We start from the raw sequence: 27816 nt of genomic DNA on the forward strand, positions 1-27816 counted from the left end.
TCAGATAAGACAAACAACTCCTTTTTATTGCAACTTGTATTATCGGAGTGAGCGCACAAAAAAAAAAAATCAAGACGTTAGGTTTATTGCATAGGCCATGATAGGCTGTGGGAAAAACAAAGAGATGGAAAAAATGATAAGAGATCACAGAAAGTCATGGAGCAATCTGACCAGCCCCAGGGACACGGAGGCAGATGCTCGTGACAGGGGAAGCGTGCAGTCAGATTGCCAGCAGGCTCTGGGCAGCAGCTTCTTCCCTTCAAGCCCAGACATCAGCCCAACGAGGCAGCTCTCCTGGAGCTGCACTTGAGAGGACCTGAGTTGGGCATGGCTTCACCAGAGCCTCCCAGAGCCACTCTGCCCTCAGCCCTGAAAGGGTCCTAGCATTTAAACTAAACTCTGTACATAGGTTTATGCTTCTTACAGACACACACACATGTGCACACATGCAAACACACATTCACAGATTTCCTCTCTCTTCAGAGCAGGAGTTCTCCAAGAGCAGCAGGCAACGGGAATTTGGGGATTGATACCAACCCCACAGCCCACAAGGCGTACCAGGCACCTCAGAAATAGCAGCTTCTGCCCCCCAACAGAAGTCCCCAGTGCCCAGAGGTACAAGCCTGGATGACAGAGATGCAGCAGTACACAATTGGGGAGCACCCCACTGCAAATAGCCTGCAGAGGAACACACGAGACCTCACTGAGGTGAGGATGTCACATTCTGCCATGGGGTCAGGGATGAACTCTGGACCTCCTGGGACTGGGCTTATCCTGCCCAGAGAAGGACAGGCCAGCAGGAGCGAGGAAGCCCCAGGGATATCAGCTGGTGGCATCCTGCCCACTCCTGTGCTGCATGCTCTGAGGAGAGCACAGTAAAATAAAAGCTGCAGCAAAGGTCCAACTGAGCAGGAGCTAGGGCCTTCCATTCTGCCCTCACTACCAGTGGGAAAAGTAGGAACATTTCCTTTCATTTCATGTAAGAATAAATAGATACTTTGTCAAGGTCTTTGTGGTCAGGCTGAACACTGGAAAAGCAACCAGAGCAACTCACAGAGAGAAAATGGTGGACATGTACTGTACATAGGTGGCTGTAACACGACAGCCAGGCATAAAAAAATCTAGGTTTGCTTTTCTGCTAAAAAGCAACGCTTAGTGATTAAAGCAAGTATTTCTGTTTCCTTCCCTCTAGAAAACAGAAATCACTGGAGAGTGTCACAGAGCCCTTGAAACAGGTCTGGACAGTTACATGATTCACACAGCCCTCAAGAGACCACAACCAGGAGGACTGCAGGGCCACCTTGCAGAGGACTGAAGAAAAGGGAGAAGAATACAAGACTGAGTGTAAGAAAGTGGCACTGCAAACAAAAAATTGCTGGCTCTGGTGAGCTTGCACAATTCAACAGTGTGAATGCTACACAGATCCATTCCTAGGGTCCTTTGGTAAGTTGAGCGGAGTTGTGCTCCAGGTTTGAGCAGGGAGAAAGATGTAATTCAGAGTTTCACTGGGTTGTTTGAGGTCAGGAAGGGTTAGACATCAGAGAGCATCAAAATGCTCCCAGATCTTCACTTTCCAGAGCAGCCATTTAGCCAAGACAATCACAAACACTAGCACTGCCAAATCATGGCTAGATCTTGGCCTGATGCTACAAATATCTTCAAAGAGAAAGAGTCCTTCAGGCACAGGCCCGTGTCTGAAAAGAGAACTCCAGAATTTTGGGGAGCGTCCCAGTGCTGGGCTGGAGAGAGGCTGTAGGTCAGACTGGTTTGGTGGTACTGCTGTAGAACAGATGCTCAGTGTCCTCCGTGGTGGAGAGGGTTGAGTTGGTAGCAGTGGTTGGCTGACGGCGGCGGCTGTTCCTCTTTCTGTTCTTCAGGAAGAAGTAGCCAATGATAGCCAGGACCACCATGATGGAGATCCCGAGGAGCACAGCAATCACTACCTCAAAGGCACCTGAGGGGGATACAGGAACGCATTAGAAGGGCTGCTCCATGAGCTCTGATGCAACAGGAGCGGTCAGGAAGAAGCACATCCAAAAGCCACTGTGGGAGCTGTGCTGCCAAAGAGAAGAGTTGGGCAATAGCTGTCCTGACAGCAGGGTGGTCACTGCACAACTGAGCATAGAAGACAGAAGGCAATCACGTGGCATAAGGGTATGCTCAAGGTACAGCCAGCCTGTCTCTCCCTAATTATGGTTTCCATCATTTCCCAGATGCACCACGCCCTCTAAAGGCTATTCGGTGACTTTGGCAGGCTTGGCTATTTGACGCTCCTATGAATATCAAGCTCTTCTGCAGTGCTGGCCTTCCTTCTTATGTCAACAGGGAGGCTACCAAACACTGGTCACAGAAAGCACCTCCTGGTTAGGATAATGCTGTCAGAGTGAGCTGAGTTTGTGGGGAAACAGGCTGAGTTTGTGGGGAAAAAGCTTGTATAAGTGCTGTGAGCATTTCGTAGAGCCAACTAAACTGCATCATCAGTGGAGACAGTCAAAGAAGAAAACGAGTGTATAATTTCAGGAGTTCTCTACTGAAGAAAGAGGCCTTACAGCTCTGTGGTGAAAGGACACTGACCTTAATTCTTCTAAGAACTTGTAATTCAATAGCTTTGGTGTTCTTTACAGTTGTAGGCAGGGTGTATAGGGTCATCAGATTTCCCCACAGCCTAGCACCCAACATTATTCACATACCCACTTGGACCTTCTTCCTTGCAGAAGTTAGTGGTCCTTATGAGAACCTGGGCCTTAGGAAGAATTTTACTTGACATTTTTTGATTTTGACCAGTGGAGCATTCATGCAAGTTGATGGAAGGAAAATCAGGAGCCTCTGATAGGAGCTACTGAGTCACAGACAAAGGAGAAGTTGGACCACAGGTGGACAGTGCACGGAAGTCCGATAAATCCCACATTGCTCCCTCAGCTTCAAAAGCGGGGTGGGAGAAAAGGCTATTATTTGCAAGGAAAGACAAAGTATTTTTCAAGGCAGGGTAAAAGCAACAAGCAAGATCCGTAGGAAAAACTGTTACTCACCTAAGATAGCACTTTGGGACTCAAATGATTCCCATCTCCGGCCAATGGCATCTGCTTCTGAATTGGGAGCAGAGAGGGGGAAAAAGGTTTTATAAAGAATGCTGGAAATGAGGGATAAGACAGGTTTCTGAGGAGCATATTTCCAGAGCTCCAAAGTGACTGAATGCACACAACCTCCCTTCTGGCAGCCATGGTTCTGAGTTCTCAGGGCAGAGTAGCTGCATGTGGCACTTCGGAAAAGCAGCAACAGTTTGCCTCCTAAAAGATATGGTTTGCCATAATTGCTTGTGTTTCAGCTGTTGGCCTCCACAGCAACACTACAGAGGTTTACAGTGTAAACCTTTCCCTCTTGTTTGTTTAAAACTTCTGCCTAATAAGTGTCATTGAGGATTTTCTCAATTTCTCCCCTCCCACCTGGGGAGAACTGGAGCCAAGCTAAAAAGTTTGATTCTCTTTAGAGAGGTCACACCATATCTTTGATTAGTTTGTTTTTCTCCTCTGTCCCTTTTTCAACATCAGCTCCCAAAATGTTTTCCAGCCCTGAGATAAAACAGGCTGCATTGCAGCAAGGTGATGTAGATACACACTGTTCCCTGTGAGCCATTGGTCACGTTGAAGAACATGCTGTGAGGCATAACCAGGGTTTGAGAGCAAAGCTGCTTTGACTGAAGGCTCCCAAGTCACTGCCTCTTTGGGACCACAGAATTTAATCTGGGAGTAATTTTCATAGTTTGATCAGTAAAAGTCCAGCCCTCACTACGTCTGCTTACTTGTGACGCCTGCACATGATTTCATGCACTCTTCCTCTTCTTCAAAGTTGTTGTTGTTGCCACCACAGCCCCCGTAGGTGAAGGGGTCACATTTCTCAGAGAATGGGTTATAGTACCAGCGGGGGATGCTCTCGGTGCACTGTCCAGTATCAGGCAAGTCCACACAGTGACCTGGCAAAGCAAGGGAGAGGTGCTTTAGCCCAGGAAGTGCGTTCCCAGAACAGCAACATTTTCTGCTCATAACAGAAAAGCACAAGCACCGTGGCAGAGCAAATCCATGGCCAGAGCTGTGGCTCTCAGGTCCTCACTGCCCCGTTGCCAGTTGCTCAAATTGGCGTTGCCAAGGTGAGCTGCCACCTGCCTATAAACCTGACTAGCAATGAGGGAAAAGGAACATCAGAACATGCAGTCATGCTAGACCTTGGATTCATCCCCTGCAGAAATGACCTGTCCTCCTCAGGAGGCAGAAGGGAACACAAAGAGCCTGGACACACAGAAACCATGGTTTAGCTCAGATCTCCTCTACAAGCAAGCTGCATTTAAGTTGCCTTGGGCTATACTCATTTAGTCCAGTGACAGTGCCGCTGTCTGCACTAGTACAAACAAGGCAAAGGTATGGGATCAAGCACAGGCACATGATGACTCTTACTGTGCCACTGTTGTGTCCCCCCCGCTGCTGTGGTTTGCACTATTTCAAAAAAAGTGCTGCAGTGTTTTGTACAAGCCAGGTACTGTGCCCAACAGGCAACGTGCATGAGATTTGCTTGCGTGGAAAAAGTCTAGGCAGGAGAGTGAAAGCCTGCTAGAAACAGCTGTCCTCAAGGCCAGAGAACAGGCCCTTGCTCACTTTTAGTCCAGGGACTACCCAGATGCTACAGACCTTTTTGGAATTACAAAGCAAAGCAGTTTTACCATGAAACAACAGACTAAAGGAAAGAAACAAAAGCTGATAGATGTCAGCCCAGGTGCTCCAGACAGTATGTACCTTGCTTACGTGTTACATTGATTTTCTGCAGTCTATTGAACTCACGAGCATCTGCAAGAGAAACGTTTCATGTTAAAACTTATCTTAGCAGTTGGATAAGAACAGAAAGTACGAAAAAGGATTGAGTCAGCACCTGTAACTTACACTGCACTCATCCCTTGGCAGACGCTAAGTTGTCTAAGCCAGAGTTCGAAGTACTTACATTGTTCACAATACATCTCATCCGATCCATCAGCACAGTCGAGAGTTTCATCACACTCCAGGTAGGCATCAATACAGCAGCCATCCTTGCATCTGAAGAAGGGTGGCTGACATTTCCCATTGCACACTGCATCGGAAACAGGTCAGATAGCTCATTAGCATTCATTCTTTCTCCCTACCACACAGATGCTCTATGAAGGACTTAAAAGCTATTAATAGGGCTGACAAAGAGGAAACAAGGCAGATTGGTTGAGGTCTATCTTCAGTGCCACTCCGGACTGAAACAAAACAAAACAAAACAAATTTCTTATTTATAAATGAAACATTGCTGTGTTTCCTCTCAAAAAAAGAAACACATGAATGGTGGAAGCAAGAGCAAGCTACTCAGGAAGAATGTGGAGACATTGCTCAAGCATGGGAATTAAATTAGGAAGGCCAAAGTGAAACCCACACGCTGGGCTGCGACAGCCAATGGAGAAGAGTGATTATTTCCCTCTGCCCCAAGTACTGAGTCCTGTGCCCAGTTCTGAGCTCCCCAGTGCACAAAAGGCATTGCCATACTGGAGTGAATCCAGCAGAGACTCAGCAAGGGGCTGAAATACAAGACCTAGCTGCAGTTACGAAAATGATAGAGACAGACTCATTTTGGAGGGGCACAGTAACAGGATGAGAAGCAACAGGCACAAGTTGTAATGAAGGAAAGTGATTTGATATAAGGGAAAAAAAAAAATAACGAGGACCATCAAACACTGGCACAGGTTGTCCAGAGAGACTGTAAAATCTGCTTCATCAGCTATACCCAAAAACTGGACTGGATGCAGTCCTAAGCAACCCGATATGACTCAAAGCTGGCCCTGCTTTGAGTGGTGGGTTGGACCAGATGACCTCCAGAGGTAATTTCCAACCTGAATTACCCTATGACATGGAAGTGAAAGGGTAAGTAGAGAGATTAACCTCCAGTGCCTCACTTTCCACACTGACTGGGCACTAATCAAGAAGCCACAGGAATGGACATGAGACACTAAGCCTGAGCTCACAGCAGGATTCCACAGTGTCATAGGAGGCTCACCTGGCCGTTGTCGCCCACCAACAGTACCTGAAGAGACAAGGGGAAAAATAAAATAAATTTAGCACCACAACGTTTTGTCAGCTCAAGATCAGCTTTATATTGCCTTCACATCTCACCTAAGAAATGCGTAATTTCTGGAAGCAAGCTCTGTACAGATTAGGGAGGGGAAACATGGGTGTCCACCACTCAGAGACCCCAGATGAGAGGTACTCATGTGAAGCAGGCCTGGAGAAGCACAGAGGAACCTCCCATCACTAACTAGACCATTCCCAAATGTTCTTTCTTTTCCAAAGCTTTTGCCTCCTCCTTAACATGTGCACCACAAAGAGCCTGCCAGAGGCTCAGCCCATTTACTTGAGGCAGGGCCAAGTCATCCTCAGACTCAGCTAAGAGGGTGCCAAGGAAGAAAATTAACTTCATCTTGGGGGTGAAGCACTTCTGGCTCCCCCACAGCACAATGCTACCCTCTGAATTTAGGTTTCAGATGTGGCATGAAGATTTGGTGAGCATTTCTGCAGCCAGAGACACATCAGGGATGCTGACTGGGGGAGCGGTGCTCCAGGAGCTGGGTCAGACATGTTGGCAGTGTAAGACTAGGACTCATCATTGATAATTAACCAAGTCTCATCAGCTCTGGGCTCTAACTACTTGCCAGCCAAGAAGCTGCAGTACCTCCCCACAAGGTCATCCTGATCCTGTGACAAAGAGGGGGCTGATGTTCGAGAAGACTCACCTCTGACATTCTTGCAGGTGAGTGTACACTCTTCCTCCCGTAAGTAGTTATTCTTGTTGGGCTTGCAGCCACCAAAAATGAACTCCTCACACTTCTGAAGGCTTGGGTTGTAAAACCAACGTGGAAAAGATCCCCGACACCAACCCACCTTCTTAGGAGTCAAGCAATGCTCTATCAAGGAAGTTAACATAAAAGGCTCTGGTTAGTTTGCTTTGCTTTTGTGTATACAAAGGAGAAAATCTTCTACAGGGAAGTTTGTCAACAGTGTAGACACATGTCTGAGAGATTTGTAAAATATTGAATGATACGGAGAAGGTGAGTAGGGAGTCATCATATTTATTTTCTTATATGAAAGGCAGGGTCACAAAATCAAATTAGAAGGTGTCACATCCATAAAACAAGAGGAGCTGCTTTTCTACACAGCACATAGTTAGGCTGTGAAAGTCCTTGCTTCAGGATGTTGCTGCTGTGCAAAGATTATATGAGGTCAAAAAGGGATTAATCCATGGCTATTAAACACAAAGACACCACCTTCTGCTTAAAAAATCCCCCAGCTGCAAATTCCTTGGGCCCTAGCCATGCGTAGTAGGGATTTACTGATAGCATGTCATGTTCTTGTACTTCTTCCAAAGTATCAACCTCTGGACACTGTTGGATGCAGTGTACCAGATTCTGGACAGACCACTGAAGTCACCTGACATGGCTGTTCTTATATTTTTATGGTACCTGTGGTAGCAGAAGAAATTCACTGCTTAGCTACTAGTCAATCATTTGTCCGAGAACTCCCACTCCTAATGCATTTGTAATGCTGAATATTTTGATCATTAAATATGACCATTAAAGCAAAACATATAAATAAAGCCAGGGACACTTTGGATGTCATACAGATGGCTCCACCTGTCCTGCGACTTAAGGGAATTAGGGCCTTCACAGCAAATCAATGGAGCCAACAAGATCTTTCAGGTTCTCCTGTCATACACCTGCAGTTGCACCCCAGGCTTCAGCCACTCTGGTGTCACCCAGCAGAGGGCAATGACATGCAGAGAGGATGGGTTTATTGCAGGCCACCTCTTCTGCAAGAGGATACAATAACCCTAAAATAGATCGCTATGAATGCAGAGACCTTCCACTACAGGTCAGGTGCAGGCTTTTACTGGGAAAAGTTGACAAGCAGGTCTGGTCTCTTGGTTGTGCTCTTTTCCCATCTACCCCTCTGAGAAGAGCACCAGCAATGCCAGAGCAGCACCCAGGCCGGCGGACTCCAGCTACATGTCCATGGGCTCAGGCTCACCTTCAGTCTGCTCAGAATTCAGCACCATGATGGTGATGTTGGTGAAGTCTTGCTGTTGTGCGGTGTCCGTGACAGTAAGCTGGAAGACGTAAGTCCCCACCTGTAGGTTGGAGATTTCTACCTGGTCTTCTTCATGCTTCTGAGAATGCAAAAGAAAGGCTTATGCAGAAGAAGGTACATTTAATGAGGGAGTGACTGAAGCCATGCAAGGCCCATGTTCCTGCACTAGGAAGAAAGGAGCTTGGCTGGAAACACACAAGTAGAAGTCTCAGAATGTCTGAGTGCTATATAATCACCCCAAATCCATGGGCTGGTACCCAGCTGGAATTGCTGAGAGAAAGAATACCACAAGCTTAATGAGATCTTTCATATTTTGTGACATTATGAAGGTGCAAATGTAAATAAAAATCTTTGGAGATAAAACCTGCAGGTTTTATTTTACTTTTTTAAAAATAAAACTCATTATTAGCCATTTACTTAGCACATAGGGAATAAGCTAGGTATATTTAAGAACTAGATACTCCTTCATTTTGAATACGACAGGTATATTTAGTTTTAGAGATGAAACAAGTGCCTATTTATTTGCCTGCTGAGAGGTTTCTAAAAGAGAGTGAATTATTTAGTCAGAACAGAAAGCTATGATATTCTTAACACAAACATTTTCCCTATATTTGTTAACAATACCGGTCCTCCATTTCCATGCTATCTGCCTTTTTGGTTAGGTTTCAAGAGAGAGCACAATGCTGCCATATATCATCATAATGTAGTTAACACAGCACTATATTAGAGAATTATGCTTTTTTTTTTCTTTTTCCCCATGAAAGTTGTTTTGGTTGGGCTAGGGGGAAGGGGAAAGAAAATGAGCCTTTCCAGAATTCCACAGCCCCCTCAGCACACCAGAGCATTGCTGGTCTTCAAAATCAGCTGTAGGCCTGATGCACTCATTTGAGAATTCTTCTAAAAGGTGCTACAAAAACCTCATGTGAGCTCCAAGGCTTTCCAGAGCATTTTGCGGAAGTTTAACAGCAATCGTTTGCTCTTCTAATGCCACTAATTTGTATTTAACATCTAAGATAGGCAGCATTCACCCCCCAGAGATCTCGGAGACAGTCAGGAGACGTGACTTCTGCTCCAATTCAGATAAAATGGCAGAAGGAACCTATGCTCTAAAGAGAGACAAAGTCCAGGAAAAACCCCAGGAAAACAGAAGCAGAGCCTAAGACTGGATTATTCAGAGCCAGAGAAGCAGCAGCAAAGTGGAGCTTGGCAAAATGAAGGGCAGGCCCCTGACTGCACTACAGCAGCCTGGGAGCAGAGGAAGCTCTTGCACCAAAGCTGCTCCCACCCAGGCAGATCAGGTGTTACTCAGGAAGCTCTGAGATGGCATCCTGGTGCAGGGAACTCGAGACCTGACGTGGCCAAGAAATATCACAGCCCAGTAGTACGGGAGCCGGGGGGGGCAACTGCAAGGAGTGCTCCATAGCTTTTGGGAACAGGCTTCTGGGTGAATGGGCTCAAGGAGGGAAGGACAGGGTGATGTCTAAGTCAGTGGCTGCAAGAGCCCAACCTAGTGCAGACCACAGGTGACACTGAGCAAGCTGCTTGCTTCCTGCAGTTCCCTACCTTCATCTCCACGGAGGGGTCGCCGAGGACTTGTTTCCATTCGTAGCTGACTATCCCTCGATCATCTGTGCTCTCTGTCCCTCTCAGAATCACTGGCTCCCCTGGCTGTACCCTCATGTCCATGCCAGTGCGGGCTATTGGAGGATGGTCATCTGCAGAAGGAAAGCAGAATAAGGCTTGGGTAAGAGACTAAAGAACCTTGTCTCTATTACAGGCAGACAAGGGAGGGGGATTCTTCCATGTTACATCAATACAGACTTCAGCCGCTAAAAGGACAACACTTTCATACAGCTGTGCTTCTTTCAGCCTGAGAAAGCAACAAGCAATCAGTACTGTCACTACTGCCCTCACTGATTTGATAACTCCACAACCCGCTCAGGCAGCGCCAGTTGGCTCCCCAGACACTTCTGGCTACAGTACCCACTGTAAGAGGGTGTCCCTGTGGCTACAGCTCTTGTGCTCCTGGCTGTCAGGCCACATCCTCACAAAACAGCACAGAGCAATCTCCACCCTTCACTTAGGGAGCTGCCCTGATGTGGGTGTTGAAGAATGTGGAACTAACTCTCATCATTCCTACCACAATCTCTAAGCACTATCTTAGCATATTGAACCAGAGCTATGCAATGTGGGATTTGGATGGGAAATATCCCTCTTCCACCTCATCTTTCATCCCACACTCTGACACGTGTGCCTTAATAAATGCACACAAATGCCATTCATGAGATCATTGTTTTTGTGCCATTCCAATGATTAGCTTACTAGCAGTCTCCACCAGCTGTTAAACACTTTTCCAGACTGTAAGTGTACAAGATGAAAACTGATCCCTGCCCGTGCCAGCAAGAACAGCTTATACAATCATAGAATATCTTAAGTTGGAAGGCACCCATAGACATCGTCAAGTCCAATTCCCTGCTCCTTGCAGGACTACCTAAAACTAAACCGTATGACTAAGAGCATCATCCAGATGCTCCTTGAACTTGGTCAGGTTTGCTGCTGTGACCACTTCCCTGGAGAGCCTGTTCCAGGGACCAACCACCCTCTCAGTGAAGAACCTTTTCCTAGTGCCCAATCTGAACTTCCCCTGATGCTTCATGATTCATTGAGTCTCACTTAGAACTCCTTTTGGCCTGAATGCCTCTGATCGCAGGCTTCTCGCACAGCTCAGCCCACAAAACTCCATCTGGTAGTGCCTGTACAAAGTCCAAGACTCAATGTTCAAGTTCAACCTGAGTCTTTTGTAAAGGCATTGATTGTCATTTATAAGCTAGATATAAATCAGTCTACCATTATGCTGTTGTATTGCCTGTGACTGAAGGGGATTAGTGCCCAAACCTCTTGGAAAACTACTCCATCAGCTAATTCCTTCTGTTGTAGACTTGCTCCTAATATCCTGTTTGTTTCTTGATTCAGGTCCCTGCTGCTCACTCTTGGTAGACCCTACTGAAGGGACCTTAATATCAGGCATATATATGAACAAACCTGACATTTAAAATACACTATTTTTTATTTCTTTCATCACTAAATTCAGTAGGATGGAGGGCTTCACAACACATATCCCAGATTGGTAACCACACGTCCACCCAGAATCTTCTATTTGCTAGTACCTTCTGCCAAATGAAGACACATTTATTCTATCCTGCTCTTACAAATGTTGCTGCTACTGGAAAGTCGCAGGTGAAATAAACCTCCCCTTGTTTATACATTTGAGCATTGTCCTCAGGCTGTTCAGCTGCAGAACTGGGGAGGCTATGTGCATACCAGCCCTCCAATGTCTCCAGCTACAGCCCTGCACCTCACCTCCCACGGCACTGGGCTGACCAGGCTGCAGTTCTCCTATATCAGAAGAGGTCAGCTACTTCCAACTTGTGCAGCTTCAGAGCTTCTGGTTACGTTTATTGCACCAGCCTGTGTGCTCTCTGCCGTCTGTCACTGATTTTATCTTTTATTCCATCTTTTCGTGTACGTATTAGGTGGGAATAGTACAGGATCAAGCTTGTATTGTTGAGCTTGATCCAACCACCAAAATAGGCAGAGGGTACTCAGCTGGACTGGAAGAGGCCAAGAAGACAATGCCTGCATCACAAGCAGAGATGCCCACTTTGGTGTCCTTTCAGCTTTGGGTGAGGCGTAGCACCCTCCTGCCCCTTCTTAAGGGCTGCAGCCCAGGGTGATAGTTCTTGTCTCAATCAGGCACAAAGACACTAAGCAGGGCCAAGAGAGCCTGGAGCAGGGCCAGTAGAACAAATAAAGGAGTTTGTCTCTATTTTCAGGCTGTCTTGTCGTGAAAACATTCATAGGTGAAAGCAATGACTGGAGCTGGCAGCACCTTTGAATCCAAACAGGTAAAAACGGCCCCAAAACCACCTTGTACACAACACTAGAAGCCCTGGAAAGAGGGCACATTCCTGCTGTTCCTCCCAAGCAAACACCATGACCCTGCCAGGGAGAAGTGCAGCCTGCTCCCTGCTCCCTGCTGCCAGGGTGAGCTCAGCAGGTGGATGAGATTGCACAAGGCAGAGACCAGTTCTTCAGCACCGTGGAGGCCGGTCATTAATTCACAACAACTCCAAATCACGTTTCCCTTGTCATTTTTAACCATGTATACTTAAAAAAAAAAAAAAAAAAAGTGGGCCACGTATTTCTCCACAAGACAATTTAGTTACTTTGAGTGGTGAATTGCACGGTGAAGTAAAAGGTTGTTTCTGATCAGTGGGTCAGCAACCTTTCCAGATGCAGTCTCCAATTAGCCAAATTCCCCGACTCTCTTCATCTTCAGAAAAATTTGCTTATGTGCAGTGACTGCCAAGTGACTCCCACTAGAAATGATCCTTCATTATAAAGTATTTCCATTTTCTTCTTAGGACATCTGAAAGCTCAGTGACTTTGGAGCGTTCCTGCCACACTGACTAGATGAAGCCTTCAGAGGCAACACAGTTGTTCTCTACCTGAGCTTCATAAGCAAGTGCTGCCTGAGTCAGGGTGAGTATCAACAAACTGCTCCTAGAAGGGAGATTCTCCACTCAGTTTGCTTTGCTCTGCAAGTCTGTTTGAAAAATGAAAGTTACCTTTGCTATAATGCCCTTTTGACTATGAAAAGCTTCTGCTGTAAAACTCTGTAATTAACAGGGAGATTAAAGCTTTATGATGCTGTTCTGTGTCGTGCTTTTTACTGTGGAGCATATACTCTTGGAGCCACATCATTAAGTGACAACTTCAGCTTCCATTTATAAAATGCATCGGAAGATGAAATATCTTTATGATCCTGGAGAACAGTTTCATAGTGTAAATCCAAAATGCTTAAAAACAAGTTTATTTGGCTCACAGTACAGTCATGCCTCAGTCCTAGTTTTTTGCTTTTTAAAAAAATTCATGTCATTTTAAGGGTTATGCAGTCAGTGGTTTGTCTGGCTTCACCTCTAACAATGAGTAATCTTGAATCAAAGTTCATGAGGGAGCAGGAATCTAAAAGATAGTAAATTCCTACAAGGGTTGCAGAAGTAAGCATCTAGGTGGGAGGAGAGACCCCTCACTATCTGAACATGCTGGTGCCAGTGAAATCCTGTAGCAGAAAGTGCTTGCAAACCTCCCAGTTTGGGGATTTCTCTTTTGGAGCTCAGATATTAGCTCTTGCCCTCGAGACACAAATAGACAGAAAACCAGATTTCCTCCATTCCAGCGCTCATGCAGATACACCCTGAATACCTGAGACTATAAAGCAACACTTGAAAATACCTCAGAATGATTTGGGGTTGCCACTAGAAAGCTGGAAAGCTTTCTCACGGTCACCAAGGAGCTCTTACAGCCGCTGTTGTCTGACATCCAGGAGCAGCTCACAAACAAGAGGAGCGTGGCTTGTGCTGGGGACACTGAGGCACTGTGAAGGGAAGGACCACTCTGGGGACAAAAGCCACTGCTTAAAGCCACTGGGCAGGCCAGTAGCAGAGACAGGAGAAGAAATGAGGCCACCCAAATTCCATCACCCATGAGACACACAGCCTTCGCAACCCGGGAGATTTCAGGCTCCAGAACCCAGCTGAGCCTGCCAGCTGCCAAAGCCAGTGGGCAGAGGTGGGCAGCAGCACAGCTGCTGAAGCTCTGTTCTTCTCTCCCCACAAAGACTATCTAAAGCTCTACTCTTGCGTGGCTTCCAGGGAAGTCATTCAAATGTGAGGGTTTATTCAAATCTTGCCTATCAACACTAGAAAATGTTCCATTGTAGCAAGCAAAGGTAATGAAGGATGCTGCTGCCGCCACAATGTGAATTTGCCTGAGGAGGGGGAGAGGGGGAAAGGAACAAAGCAATGCAACATAGTGCCTGGAGAGAGAGAAGTACAGGCTCTTTCTGTAGGGATTCATCCCAGATAAGCAGCAAATACAGTCATGATAAAGCCATATAGCTTTCTGACAACTCATGCAGACCTAAGCAGCTCTCAGCATTGATTTCTAGAGGTTTCTATAGTGGCTTGTAAGACGGGCACACAGCAGATCAACCTAACCTTTCTAAAACAATACAGCATGACTTACTGGATTATATTTTCAGAATCATGCAATCTGCTGCTGCCACCAGCTTCCTTCCACCTTTCCTCAGGGTGTGGAAAACCAGTACACTTTGCTTTATCAGGCAGAGGGGAAGACTCTCCCATAGGTCTTTGTGCCATTTTAGTAAAGATTAGTTTGTTCCTCCAGTCTCCTTAAATAGCTCCAAAGACAAGACACAAGGTAGCCACAACGTGTGGGACTTCAGCAAATTCTGCGTGACAAACAGTAATTTCACAGCAAGTGGAGTGGAAGCCACTCCTCACCTGCACTGAGCAAGGAGCTCAGCCAGTTGGTCTCCAAGGCCCCTTCCAGTGTGCATCAGCCTCTGAATTGTGGTGTGGGCAAGGAATGTGCAATTCCCCCTCTCTTGGCCTGAGCTGGGCACTGAAGGACGAGCAGCTGGCTCTGGGCCAAGCAGCACCATCCAAAGGGACACCACTGACTGGACTTCACTCAGCCCCAGACAGGATCCCAGTACCACTCATTTTAGGTGCACCATGCCCACAGAATTTAAACCAGAGCTGGACATTTGAAGAGGGGTGAGCTTCAAACCGAAGTTTTAACCTGCAGATCTCTCTCCACAGTGGGGCAGGAGCAGACACATCCTGAGCCCTCTGGTTCCCCAGCGCTTCCTGTCTCCCACTCACAAGCCATGAATTCAACAGGAGGAGAGTGTTCCTGAGCATTTCACAACCACCACAAAAGCTTCAGTTCAAGAAATGGACAAAGGTTTAGGGAGGTTATTTTCCAGTTTCACACCCAGAACTGGTTTGCCTAGACCAGAATAAACTCGGTGTAGTTACTTAAACACTGGGCTCCATTATTACCAATAAACTGCGTGGTGAGCCTGCCCCTCCCGAATGAGCCAGGCAGCAAACTCGCACCAAAGTTCAGTCTGGGGAATCATTTAAGAGGATAGTGCCTTTTAACAATAACATCAGAGACTTTGGGCTGTACGTCAGCTGGAAGAGGCGAGAGACGGAGCCACGCTGTTGTCAGCAGCTTATAAAGGACTCAGAAACGCTTATGATCCAAAATACTGAAAATATACTCAGATGATGTGCAGAAGCTAGATTTCAGCTGCATTCATTTGTGCCTGTACCCACAGCTTTTTCGGAAGTCATAACATAGAAAGAGTGGCTGCAGTGGGTCAGAGCAAGGGTGCCTCTGCCCCTGTGTTCAGTTGCCAACAGTCTCGCTGTGGATGCTCAAGCAAGAGCAAGAACAGGGAAAGCATATGCAGTGCTTCCCCTGTAATACTCTCCCAGCTTTCAGCTGCTTCCATCAGGCTCCAGAAACACTCCAAGATTAAATTTGCCCACTCAGCAGCCCCTAGCAGTGCTAATCTCTTTCAAGTGTTATCTAGACTCCTCCTGAATATATATAAATCTCTTAATTCAACAGGTCTGCTCCCTGTAGTAGCAGTGTGTTTCTTGCAACATGTGAGTTTTTTGTTTAATGTCACCCACTGGGATCACTAAATATACATGTCACTATTCACTAGATAAAAACATGCTTTTAATTCTCATTATTGCAGAGGATGTCTGAAGATTGCCACATGGGCATACCCTAAGGGCTCCTAGGACACCTGACAGCAGCACATAAAGGAAAGGGATGGATGATAAAGCAGCATATAAAGTTCCTGTAGAGCCAGTCTCAGGGGACTGACAATGATAACCTGGGCTCCAGAGCAGTCACATTTTAACAGCAATAAAGCACAACAGCAGGAAGACAAGATAGTTTTGTCTCCAGCGGAAAAACCTGGGCCAGGATTTTTTGGGAGGAAAACCTGACATGCCAGAAACAGCTTCCTTAACCCTTATTTCACCTGGACTTTTCAGGCATCCTCAAAAGGTCCAGAAGCAAAAATGCTGTAAAGCTTCCTCAAGCTGCTAGCTGGACACACTCAGTGCCCAGCGGCTCATTTGGCCTCCTGCACCTTCGCACGCTTCCCCTCTCCCCCTTACTGACAGCAAGGCACCCACTTTCCCGGCCAGCCAGGCCCATCCTCCTGCATGGACCCACTTCCAGCATCATGGCTGGAGGGGCTTGGGCTTTTATTTTGGATTTTTTTTTTTGTTTGGATCTGAACGAAAATCCAAATCTGCATTCTCATGTGTCTCATCAGCTGCTTTGGGGAGGAGGGCCCAGCTCGTATGGTCAGATTTAGCCCTTGTTATTATTTGCTATTTCTCCAATAAAACAACACATTTTCACTCTGGATTAACAAATAGTAATAGTCTCTTGTCTGTTTTCCTGCCAGCGCTCCAATGTCATTCAAGGTGATTCAGAAAGCTTTTGGTACCAATCAAAGACAGCGCCTAAAAAATTCAGGAGAGGAATTCCCATGGAAGCACAGCATGAACATTGCAGCCAGATCCAAACACAAAGCAGCAAACTTCCCAGTGTCTGTCTCTACATCTGGAGAACCTCCTGTGCCCTCTGAGAGTGCAGACAAAGGGTGTAGAAGGGACCAAGCCCCTCCTACACCAGCATATTGGTGTCTGGGATGCCCCAGCTGGGTGCCATGAAGTGGCAAACACAGCACTGCTGGTAGCACAGAGAGCTCAGTGACCCAGGAACGCTTACTAGAGACCTGCACACTTGCAGTGCCAGACCCTGCGAGCAGCCCAGGGAGGAGGGGGGCTGCAGTCTCCTTATGTGGGGCACTGGTCCATAGAGGTTAAGAGACTGAATTACTCAACAGTACATTGTATTTTAATGTAATCTTGTGAAATCGGGATGTATTGGAGATGATGCATTCCCTTTTCCTCCTACAACAATGTGTGTAGGAGTTCAGACAGCTGCCAGCGTGCCACCTCCAGTCCTGCAGATGTGGCCTTCAGTTCCTCACTAACTGCAGCTCCTGTGGAAAGGATTTTGAGCCTGGAATGGAGACACAGGACAACTACCGCAACAGTGAGATATTTACCAGAAGGCCCTAAAATGGGGTGGGAAGTGACAAGCAGGCACCAAGGACATGAGAACCGCTCTGCCACATTGCTGCTCAAACCAGCAACATCTAAGGACTGCTCCAGAGGAGCCGTATCCTCTTCCGAAACCCCCACACTGGTACTGAATGGACAAAAGTGGTCAGTGTGGGGCTTGGTGCCATTTCACACCTCCAGCACCTACAAGCCTCACGGGCTGGCACATGGCAGCGGAAGATCTAAGACCTATTCAGCTCATGTGGTCCACCTAAGCCCACCTGGCTGCTCCCCTTGTCATCTTTGCTGATCCTTTCCATCCCTGCCACAGGTAGGCTGAGAGGGGGCATGAGAAGTATGATCTGTACAGATATCCCCTAACACCCCTGCCCATGCATTAACATATAATAAACTAGTTATGGTTGCCAAAGACCCAGCCAGGCTAGAGATGTCCTGGCCTCATTAGGCTTCCTTCAAAACACGGAAGAAGGAGACAAAAGGAAGAATTGTCATGTTTTTAGTGCTTCTGAACACACTGCCTTTGTAGATGGCAGAGCATGTGGCAAGCAGCCAGCTCCAGATTAGTTTGTTTGTTTGGTTTGCACCTGGTTTTCTGCATCCAGGTGCAATCTTTCAGATCAGGGAACCAGGGATTAGGGAAGAGAAACCAACCTCCAGAAGGGAGTTTTCTAATCAGCCCCCTCACAGCTTCTCCCTCTCTGTCCCTCAGCAGCAAGAACCGGCCCCAACAAGCAGAACGATCCTGAGACACCTCACCGTCCAGGCTGCTGCTCACAAGATACAGGCTGTGACAAAATGAAAGGTAAGTGGATTGCGTCCTGCCTCCAGCCCCTGAGCAATTAAGAGATTAATGCAGCCCTTTAAAACATGGTGATGTGTAGATTTTTAGAGGATTTCACTTTCCAACCTCAAAGGCCTAGGGGGAGGGAGAAGCAAAACAATACCTTTTTCTCTCTGTTGTCAAGTATCAAAAACTCAGGCTGTATTTGGTAAATGCTTGCTCCACCCACTTTTTTCTCTCTGTTGTCAAGTATCAAAAACTCAGGCTGTATTTGGTAAATGCTTGCTCCACCCACTTCAAATAGGTGTACCCTCTCTGTGTACTTATAGGTAAACTGAGGCACAGATCTTAAGTGAGTTCATCAAAGTTAGAAAAAACCTTTGTGGTAGAGGTGCATATAGAAACTCCATATTTAACACAGCTTTATCCTGACCATTTTGCACCACAGCTGCAGAAATTATGGCTGCAGGAGCTGGCTCTAGTGGCCATTAGTGCTCTTCCAGCCCTGGTTTGCACAGATCCATTATGGGCACCTTACCACTAGATCCATGATTCTGCATTGCCAGGTAGGAATCGTACACGTCCTTCCTCAAGAAGTTGAGAAAGCCGATCTTCCTGGCAAACCTGCAGACAAAAGCCTGCTCATAGAGGCAGTTGAGGAGAAAGCAGCCCTGGATGTGGTCTTCCTCTGTGCCTGGGACCAGCTCCACAAGAGCCAGGTTACAAGCAGAGTCCTTACAGCAGGCTCTCATGCAGTCCCTGCTCCGATGGACCATGGGGGACGACAAGAAGGTGGCTCCATTCTGGACAGAGGCGTCTGTATCCAGCACCAAATCTGGCACCCCTGCTGTAAAGTCTTCCAGGCACATTTCACCGAAGGGTTTTTCCTTGTTTCCTTCACCAAAGTCCACCACCAGCGCCAAGGAGACCCAGAACACAAACCATGGACCCGGACTCTCTTTGGCCATCTTGGTGCCCCAGTCCTCGTTGCCTTAAGACCTTATTCCTTTCCTAAAGGAAGGGAGAAGATAGATGAAGCTAAGAGGGATGGTGTCCAGGTGCATGCCACCCCTGGAGCAAGTGGGGACCTGGAGTGCGACCTTAGCCGTGCTCTGGATCCCCGTTCACCCCAGGGGTGGTGGAGTGTGTCTCCTCACCCCGCAACTCGTCCCCAGGCATGCGCTCTCAGCCGCTCACCTGGGTAGTCTCCGGTGAAACTGATGCTGGGAACGGGGTATCCCCCTTGTCCCCGGCCCTGGTGCCTTCACCCCTCCGGTGTGCCTTCAGCTGCGTCCAGCGGAGACAAAGGCACAGAGAGTGCAGGAAGTGAAAACCAACTCCCTCAGAGAGGAGGGGAAAAAAAACCAAGTCACTCACCTGCATGATCTGTTGCGTAAGAGGAAGGGGAGGAGAGCCGGGCTGATACCATCTTCCACTCCTCCGGCAAAGGGAGCAAAGGCTCCCTCCCCATGGGAGCCCAGGGCAGCACTCTTGCTCACGCAGGTGCAAGGGCTCCCACTCTGATGAGCATCCTACCAGCCGGGTATTTGCTGTATCCCCGTGCTTAGGATACTCTGAAGGAACTGAAAGCCGGGGAGCACAGGTCTGTGTCCTCCCGTGGCAGCCCTCAAACTCTGGCATGGCCAGCTGTGTGGCACGGAGCACCATAAGCCCTGGTCTTGCTAACCTGCATGAGTCAACCTTGCAGCCGCATCTACAGCACCCACTGCCATTGTTGCTGCAAGAGGTTTTGTGCTCAGTGCAGGCATCTCGAAATCATGAATTCCCTGTTCTTGGGACACAACATTCCTGAGTGAAAGCACTTGGGAGTGTGCCTGGAAGCTGCCCGCATGGAAGGAGCCCTGGCACAGCAGCGGTGAAAACTTTTAGTAATGACCCCTCTACTGATGAGAAACATTTCACTACTCTCTTCAGTCTTGTATAGAGCAGTCGCAGTCCATGTATAGAGCCCTCGCCTCCCAGGACGATGCTGTTTGGGGCCACAAAGGCTGTCTGCCACAACTTCCACGTATTTTCTACCTTCCTGATTCTACTTGCAGACCCCTGATCAAATTCCTCTGTTCAACAGACACACCAGTGTCATCCACCCCATTTGTCTGTAAATAGTCCTAAAGTCCCTGGGTAAACTGTTCTTATCCTTCTGTCTTAGTCCTTAGAAGAGCAGGGAGTGCTTGTAATTTGCTTGGACATGATTTGCGATGAAATATTGCATCACTTAAAACAACAGCAGCAAATGTGAGATGGTATTGAGTGGTGTATCTTCAAAAAGAGTTTGTGTGCAGCAGCCATGTCTTGAAGAGTAGCTGGCTCTGCAGGTTTGAGAAACATTCTGGTGTCCAGTGTTTCAATTCCTGCTGCTGTTTTCTGTACCTCTGATCCAGCCTTGTGTATCCTCATGGGATCTATTGAGAGTCCTTATACACGTTTCCCTCTCCTGGCTGTCACAAACACTACAGGAACATAATGTGGGAATATTATTTTTCAGCCTCTTATGACTGTCTATGGCCTGATGCTGACATTTGTGTATAATATTGACTTTTGTTTAGAAAACGGACTTGTTTTGATCTGGCTATGGTATTGTATTATTTAAAAAAAAAAAAAAATAGAGGCAAAGCCTAAACCATGAAAATAGCTGGTAGGGCATCAGGAAACATGCATGTTTGTAGAGCAGAGATGTTTGGTTTTCATATTGGCTCTACAAATCTTTGTCAAAGCAGCATGGGTGCTCCACTCCGCACTCAGACCCAGTTCTATACCAGGTGTTTGGGACCTGTCTGTAGACTGTGCCAGCAGTAAAGCGAGAGCTGTCCTTGCTGGCCTTTATGTCTTTTAAACACGTGCAGGACAAATAAAACAATCACAAGCTTGTCTTCTTCTTCTGCACTACCTCACACTCTGCTGGAGGGAGTCTCTCTTGTATTTGACCTGGAGGAGATGTTTTTCCCTGGATATTTAAAAGCTTCATTCTGGATCTGAGTGAGACTCAGTGCAGTTCCTGGACACAGAAGCGTGCTGCTCAGGAACATGTCAACCCCATGCCTTTTGCAAACCAGTGACTGTGCTTGGATCTCTGCACTGGCAGGACTGCCCTAAACAGCCTGGTTTGGTATTTTTGTCTAACTGGCAATAATCCAATCTTCCTCAACAGTCATGTTGTGTTACAAAACCTCTGTCAAGGGTTTCCCATGAACCTGAAGGACATGACGTCTCTTCTGCTTGTGCCAAGTAACAGAACTCCTACAAATGTAGAGCTGGGAGGATTTCTGGATTGGTATCTCTAGCTTCTTTTCTTTTTTTTTTAAAAAAAAAAAAAAAAAAAAAACAAAACAAAACAAACACATTTATGAAGGGGTGAGCCCCTCACAGTCTGATCAATCCCAGTCTTAAGAGTAGGAGGTTTTAATCACTTTTGCTCTCAGCAGAAGGCTGTGCAGGCGTCCTACTGCAAGGTTTTCTGCTGCTCACCCTAAGTGCATTTACAGTTAGTTTATATTCAGTTTTCTTGTGCAGTATTATCCTTTAATGTCAAAAGCTTCACTCCTTCTGTCTTTTTCAGTTGTATTTATTTTAGTGAAATCATATCCTAACTCAGTCCTCAATCTGGTAGTGCAAGAAAGCCATAATCTTTCAATGACTTATTTTATGGTAGAATCTCCCTTTCCCTTCTGTTATCCTAATGGCCTTTTTTTTCTGCACATTTTCCAGTTTCAGGGTTTTTTAAATTATTAAACATGTGCTACAGAATTCTATGCCACAGTCTAAAGAACGCATCACCATTACCAAGTATTTAATGTTCTCTTTCTCTGCTGGAAATACATTTCTGAATACTTCTTGGCATCATATTAGTATCATTCATAGGCTTACTGCAGAGCCTTCTTATGAACAGGACATGTTTGATGGATCTTGGTCTTGTTCTGTCTGCCATTTTTAGCTGATCAGTCCCCAGCTAAATTTTTTGTCACAATTTCCTAAGTATGTGATCTTACTTTTTGTTTTCTTTATATTCTTAAGTTGGACCCATTTTTTTCTGCTTGGCAGATGGGTTGTTTGTTTGACTTGTCAACATCACATTTTTGGTACTCCACTATAGGAGGGGTGCAACCCACCTCTGTGCCAGCAGCACAGTTTCTAAATATGCTTAGTTTCTTTTGGAGAGGTTCAGTCATGAAAAATTATAATTGAGATGAGTCCAAGATCAAGGATGTCAACTAGCAACATTTCTCTGCAGCAGTGCTTTTCCTTCAAACTCAGCAACCTATTCCTTGCCCTCCTAACCTAGATATTCCATCATAACCCTCCTCTTCTGCCAAATGGATAAGTTCTCATTACTTCAACTGAACCATGTGTTATTCGTGCTAGTATGAAGGGAAAGTAGGGTGTGTGGTTTTTATGACTTGGGAGTGTTTTCTAAGGGTCCTGAAAGAGTGAGTCATTGTCAACATTTGTCTGTCTTTGAGAAGTGTCTGCTTTCAGTCAGTCCTGCAATAACTATTCCCAGGAGGTGACTCAGAAAGGGTAAACTGCATTGTAGTATAATCTTTGACTAAGATTATAAGAGCTTTTAGACACGCATGGCTTGTAACAAACTTGCTGCAGGACCCTGCACCACCCACCTTCTTGTGACTGCTATGGACACCCCAGCGCTCATCAGTAGGTGGATGCTCACCTTCCAGAAGTGACCACAACAGGCAGACAAACAGGGAAGAGCTGGTCCAGGTCCCCTTTGTGCTGCTGTGCAGACCAGCTCTGTGGCATCACCACCTGCAGCCACCTCCTGACAGCAGCTTGTCCCACGGGCTGCTGCAGACAAATCCATTCTGCTGTGCCTGGGAACCGCTCCATGTGTAATTAGCACTTGGGAGACGGGTTTGCTTGCTTGCTTGTTTTGTTGTGTTTGCCTCAGGTTAAACCTCCTAGTGTGGTTTAGGGGTGAGACCCAGATGCAAGTGACAGCACAAAGATGTGGCAAAGGAAGGAGACGGGGAGGGAGCTCATCGGGCTATGACTAACCCCAGGTCCTGTGGAACGGAGCCAGGGAAAGGATGACAGGCTGCTGAGTCCTCCCGAGAGCCATTCCCACCACACTGAGGGCAGCTTTGGGGAAGGGCGGTACAATGAGAATATATTGTTTCATTGGAGAAGTCCTTGTCTACAGTCCTGCATGGCACTAGTTTTTATTTCAATCTTGCTGGTCAAGGTAAACACTTAAGGGGAGGAGCACTGGGAAAGGAAAGAGGGAAAATAGTGTCTAGTTACACTGAGAAATTATCTGCATTTTTGCCTTGTCTATGCTAGGCAACAGGGAGATATGTATGGAAATGGCTCCTCTTGTGAAGCATAGCACCTTCAATTTGCAGGAACTAGAATAAACTTAACATTTCCTATTGATGTCCCCATAGGCAACTGGAGCTGTTCTTTACAGTGCCTGTGAGTGGAACATGATCAGCTGTGGGGTTCCCCACAGCCCCTTCTCTGTCTTTTCCTACAGTGACTGCATCCCTGGAAACCTTCTGACTTTCAGCACCTCCAGGCCAGCTGCCAGTGCCTCCTGTGAAAAGCTGCTCTCTCCTCTGTTTGTACATGGTGATTTCCGTGCAGGTGTGAGCTGTGTAGTCCCTGCAAGCATAATTGCATCCTTTCAAGGGGATTGGGTCACAGTAAACTTCTTGGTGCAATACCTATGCAGATGGCCTCCGCAAGCCTGAACTGTTGAAAGCAGGTTGGAAAACAAGGAAAATCTTCATCCGTTCAGCCAGTGTCTCTCTGGTCTCCGACTCTACCACTGAAGGACTTGTTGAAACCTCTGTGCCACATGAAAACACCAATAATGCTTTCAGTGCTGCACGCCTCTTTCTGTAGAGAAATAGCAAAGCAACACAAGAGGGAGGTCAACAAAACAACATGGAACTGTTTTCAAAGGCCAGCAAATAATCAATTCGGCATCTAATTCAAGTTGTCAGCTTCACCTAAGTATTCAGCTGTTGGGGATGAGGCTTCCTCCTCAGTGGAGATGCTTACTCATCCCACTGCCTACAGGATGTCTGAGGGTGGACACAGATAAGCAGAACTGATTGCCTAAATAAGAAGGGAGTCCAGGGTCAACTACTCCTTTCATGTGCCAAAGCAGTAAGTACAACTATTTCTCATTTACTCTTTTCAGTTGCTGATGAGCCTTCATGCTTCACTTGACCGCCAGTAACAGAGGCAGGAGGGCAGGTAGGCCAGCTTATCTGACCTCACATCTTGGCTGCTGAGACCTGTGTATTTTTTTCTGGGGCGGTGCCAAATAGTGCAATTTTGGGTTGATCAGTCAAATACTAAGTTGGGAAATATTTTCCTCTCTCTCTCTCAGCATTCTTCCTTCTCACTGCCCTCTCACTACCATAAGAAAGGTGAGACTCCTGGGGAAGAGGGGTGACTGATTACCAATGGCCTGAAGTTGTACAGGCTCCTCTCTGCCTGCTGGTGGGAAGGGAGCAGTACTGCCCAGGTGAGAGGTGGGAACTGTGTGAGCTGGAAATGCCTGGCTGCTTCCTTAACTTTCCAGGAGTGGAAAGCAAGAGGAAATGACATGCTCTACCTCTTCTTGCTAGACCTCTGGGGCAATAGTGCAGCCTTTTTGGTTTCCACACTCCAGTGGAGACATTGGAGAATGAGGGAGGTCAGGGTGCTGGGTGTACCGGGACTGCTCACTCAGGGCTCTGGACTTTTTAAATCTCCAGCCCCGGCTACATTTTGTGATCTGCACAACTTATCCACATTTGCAAGGACAGATAAAGTTCTTATTTTCTGAAGGAGGTGGAGAGTGGCTTCTGGCTGCCTTGAAGGGAAACGTTCCTCTGTAGGCTGGGACCCAAGGGAGAGAGGCTGACCTCGTTCTCTAGAAATATGAACTGGGACCCTGCTGAATTATTGAGCGTGCATCACAGTCATCAGCTTGGGGAGAGAGAGAGGCACCAGCTTAGGTCACAGGTGTGGGATGGAGATCATCAGCTTCAAGAACAGAGCAGTGTAACCGGATCTGCCTCATGCACTTGGTTGCTCTGCTGCCTGGATCAGTGTCACAGCTGCTTGGCACTGCAATGCAGGTGCTCAGCTTGGTTTGGTGGCTCTCTCTGAGGCCCTAGAAGGTCACAAAAACCTAGCTCCACAGTACTGAATCTCCTGAGATCCTGAGACACCCATGTTGTGCATGTCCTAACAAAATGGTGAAATGTCCTGAATCTGCTGTGATATGTGTAAATGGACAAGATGGGCTGCAGCACTGTGAAAAGAGCCGAACACTTCTTGTTTGGTAGCAGCTGTTATTCACCAGCACCGTTGGGTGGCTGGGGCACCCAAAGAACACACTGCTTTGTTCAAAGGAGATAATATCACTTATCCTGCACGAGGCACCTGATCCTGTGCCTGCAAGAACTTCTACCACACCCTTACAGAGTGATCTTGCACACAGTCTTTTTGCTTCTTCCTCTTGCTTTAATCATAGATTAAGACAGTTTATTACTGGAGGAGGCATACTTTATCTGTAAACATTTATTTCTATATTGTCACCACCTCATTACAAAGAATTCATGACTAAGCTCATATAAGCCAAAGCAGTTTGATGAACATCCTGTAATCTGTCTCATTTTGGCTTACAGAGGGCTTCTGACGTCCCGTGGGCATGTCTGACTTTGCTGTAGGGTGACACTGGCAGAGCAGCACAAGGGCACCAGGGACAGCTTATTGCTTTGTCGATGGAGTACAGACGGTGGGGTGAGTCTGCCTGTGGACCTTCTCAGATGTGTTATCTCAGCACATTGTTCATGCTCAAGTGAGGTGACAAATCAGCAGCAGCTCAAGACGTTTGAAGAGCCGTTAGGGCAGGTTATATTCCCCTTTCCGTCTTCCTCACACCTACCCTGTGACACCTGGATCCTCTGCTTCATAAATTCAACTGAGCTGGCAGAAGATTCACAGGGCAAACCCCATCTTCCATGTAGAGTTGAATGGGCTTGACAAAGAGCCTGAGTCAGTGCAGGGGCTGGAGGAAGGGGCAACTTCCCTGCCAGCCCTTCAGCCGCTGCAATTTTTTTGTTTGAGTCAGAGATGCCAGGGAACTTCTCTTATAAGTCTGGTCTCTTTCTCTGGTCTTCATGCCAGCCTGTCTGGAGTTCTTTGGGACCAAGGAGAATATATGTTGTTTTCCCCCATTAAAAAAATGTCAGTCTTCGAACAGCAAAATAGAGCATTTGTATTTGGAGATGGGAACTTGGCACCTGGCAGTGTGTGTCCTTTGGTCAGGAGTTACCTTGGTAAAATCTCCATGTTGGGCCAGCATATTAACCTTTGAAAAGTCAATAGTTGTAAACACATTACAAGCTATTCAGTGGGTTTTGCAAGGTTTCTAACAGTTAAGAATCTCCAAAGAATCTGCACTCCCCAAGTATGCTCTGAGCCTCTCAAAACATACATTTTTCTGGGAAATTTTGGTCTAAATAAGACAGTTTTAGGAGTAAGATTAGGGGAAGGGGGTACAGCAAAACAGCGAGGAAACAATAGGTAAGCTGCTTAAATTAAACAGCTAACAGCTGTCTTCTGAATAGAAATTTTAGGCTGTCTGAAAGGCAAAGATTATACTGGTGTCAGGTATACTTTAATGCTTATCTTTCACTGATGTGGAAGCAAGTTTCAGGATCAGCATTTTGTGGAATATTCTGTCAGAAAGTACATTTATTTTTTGCTCAAATGCAGGATGAAAAAAAGGGCTGGAATGGCCCTGCCATTTTTTTTTTCTATCACCTTGTGTACAAGATGTTGCTGGCTGGCTGTATCACCATCCCTCTGGGCACAGGAACATGGCTTTGACATGTACAAATTGGAAGTACTTTGGCTGCCAGGAGCAGCAGAGACTTACCTGCTTTTTCCACATTAATCATGAGACTGGGATTGTTACCTCTGCTTCATGATGGAGAGTCTCGCATGGTTTACCCATTCGATAATGGGACAGGGCATCTTCCTGGCCAGCTCACGAGAGGGCTCTGGAAACAGAAGAATAAAGAGGTGGGAGACAACATCAGGAGGGAGCGCAGGTGTCCTAGCACCCTGGCGCTCCGTAAATATAGCCAACCTGATTGCTGTTTCTCTGACCAGCGTCACTCACATGTGCTTCTGAAGTGGCACAGGGTGATAACACTGCAAACCTTTAACCTGGCTTCCAGTAAGAAAGAGATCGTAAACCAAGCAATGATAATATATAGCATGATAGTGGTTTATGACACTTCAGCAGGTGAACCTGTTTATTGTGAACACTTTTCTGTGAGGATGAAATAGTGCTATATCCTTAGACAGACCTTCCCATGCAGTATCATCACACCAAATACTGAACCTTTTTTTTTTTTTTTTAATAAGAGTACCGACATCTTGTTTTATCTCTGAAGTGTCTTGCCCAAACGATCTCAAATTCAGGCCCCTGGGACTTCTACAAACATTTTTGAGAAAGCTGGAATAAATTTACAGATTATAGAACAATGTAAAATGGGAATGTTGAGTCCAAGTTTGGCTTGCAGTGTCACTGACTGAGTATTCCCACTCGTGTAAAACAGTGGATGTGGCCACCTGATTCCAGACCACTTCTCCTTATCTGTGCAGGGTCCTGTGCTTTAGCTGGAAAATGCCAAATACACCATTTCAATGGGACTTAACCCTGTAGCTGCAGGTAAAGTAATTCACAAAGGCTCCTTGAACACAGCAGGATTCAATGCATTATGTATGGATCAGGCCTCTGGAATTGCGCATGCACCCAAGTCATGCCTGTAGGAAAACAGTTATTCAAAACCTCCTTCTT

The 27816-nt window shown here is 46.6% G+C and overlaps 3 protein-coding genes across 7 annotated transcripts in view; 1 reads left to right on the plus strand and 2 right to left on the minus strand.

The window, feature by feature from the left end:
- SPINT1 (serine peptidase inhibitor, Kunitz type 1) lies at window positions 1–19359 on the minus strand. Its single transcript, XM_005502198.3, has 11 exons — window positions 19167–19359; window positions 18508–18980; window positions 9702–9853; window positions 8079–8217; window positions 6788–6958; window positions 6055–6081; window positions 4987–5112; window positions 4785–4835; window positions 3800–3970; window positions 3030–3086; window positions 1–1954 (listed from the first exon to the last, which is right to left on the minus strand). Exons 2-11 carry the CDS (start codon window positions 18935–18937, stop codon window positions 1758–1760), a joined length of 1521 nt encoding a protein of 506 aa, XP_005502255.1. The 5' UTR covers window positions 18938–18980; window positions 19167–19359; the 3' UTR covers window positions 1–1757.
- Window positions 17779–27816, plus strand: part of PPP1R14D (protein phosphatase 1 regulatory inhibitor subunit 14D) — an 18948-nt gene continuing 8910 nt past the window's right edge. The window contains exons 1-3 of one of the 4 annotated variants that reach the window (XM_065064621.1): window positions 17779–17990; window positions 24151–24206; window positions 25631–25745. The gene's annotated coding sequence lies outside the window, so the exon portion shown is untranslated. Of the gene's footprint in view, window positions 17991–22946; window positions 24117–24150; window positions 24207–25630; window positions 25746–27816 lie in introns of those variants that run through there. The other 3 variants (XM_065064623.1, XM_065064622.1, XM_065064624.1) reach the window with 3 other exon arrangements.
- ZFYVE19 (zinc finger FYVE-type containing 19) overlaps window positions 24861–27816 on the minus strand; it is a 26898-nt gene continuing 23942 nt past the window's right edge. Inside the window, exons 12-13 of one of the 2 annotated variants that reach the window (XR_010473018.1) lie at window positions 26887–27010; window positions 25456–26316 (exon numbers count right to left, since the gene is read on the minus strand). Coding sequence is in view for 1 of the 2 variants with exons in the window: in XM_065064619.1 (XP_064920691.1) it covers window positions 26957–27010 (54 nt within the window). In the remaining variant the exon portion in view is untranslated. Of the gene's footprint in view, window positions 27011–27816 lie in introns of both variants that reach the window. The other variant, XM_065064619.1, reaches the window with a different exon arrangement.

This window comes from Columba livia, chromosome 5 (genome assembly GCF_036013475.1).
Source record: "Columba livia isolate bColLiv1 breed racing homer chromosome 5, bColLiv1.pat.W.v2, whole genome shotgun sequence".
Classification (NCBI taxonomy): Eukaryota; Metazoa; Chordata; class Aves; order Columbiformes; family Columbidae; genus Columba; species Columba livia.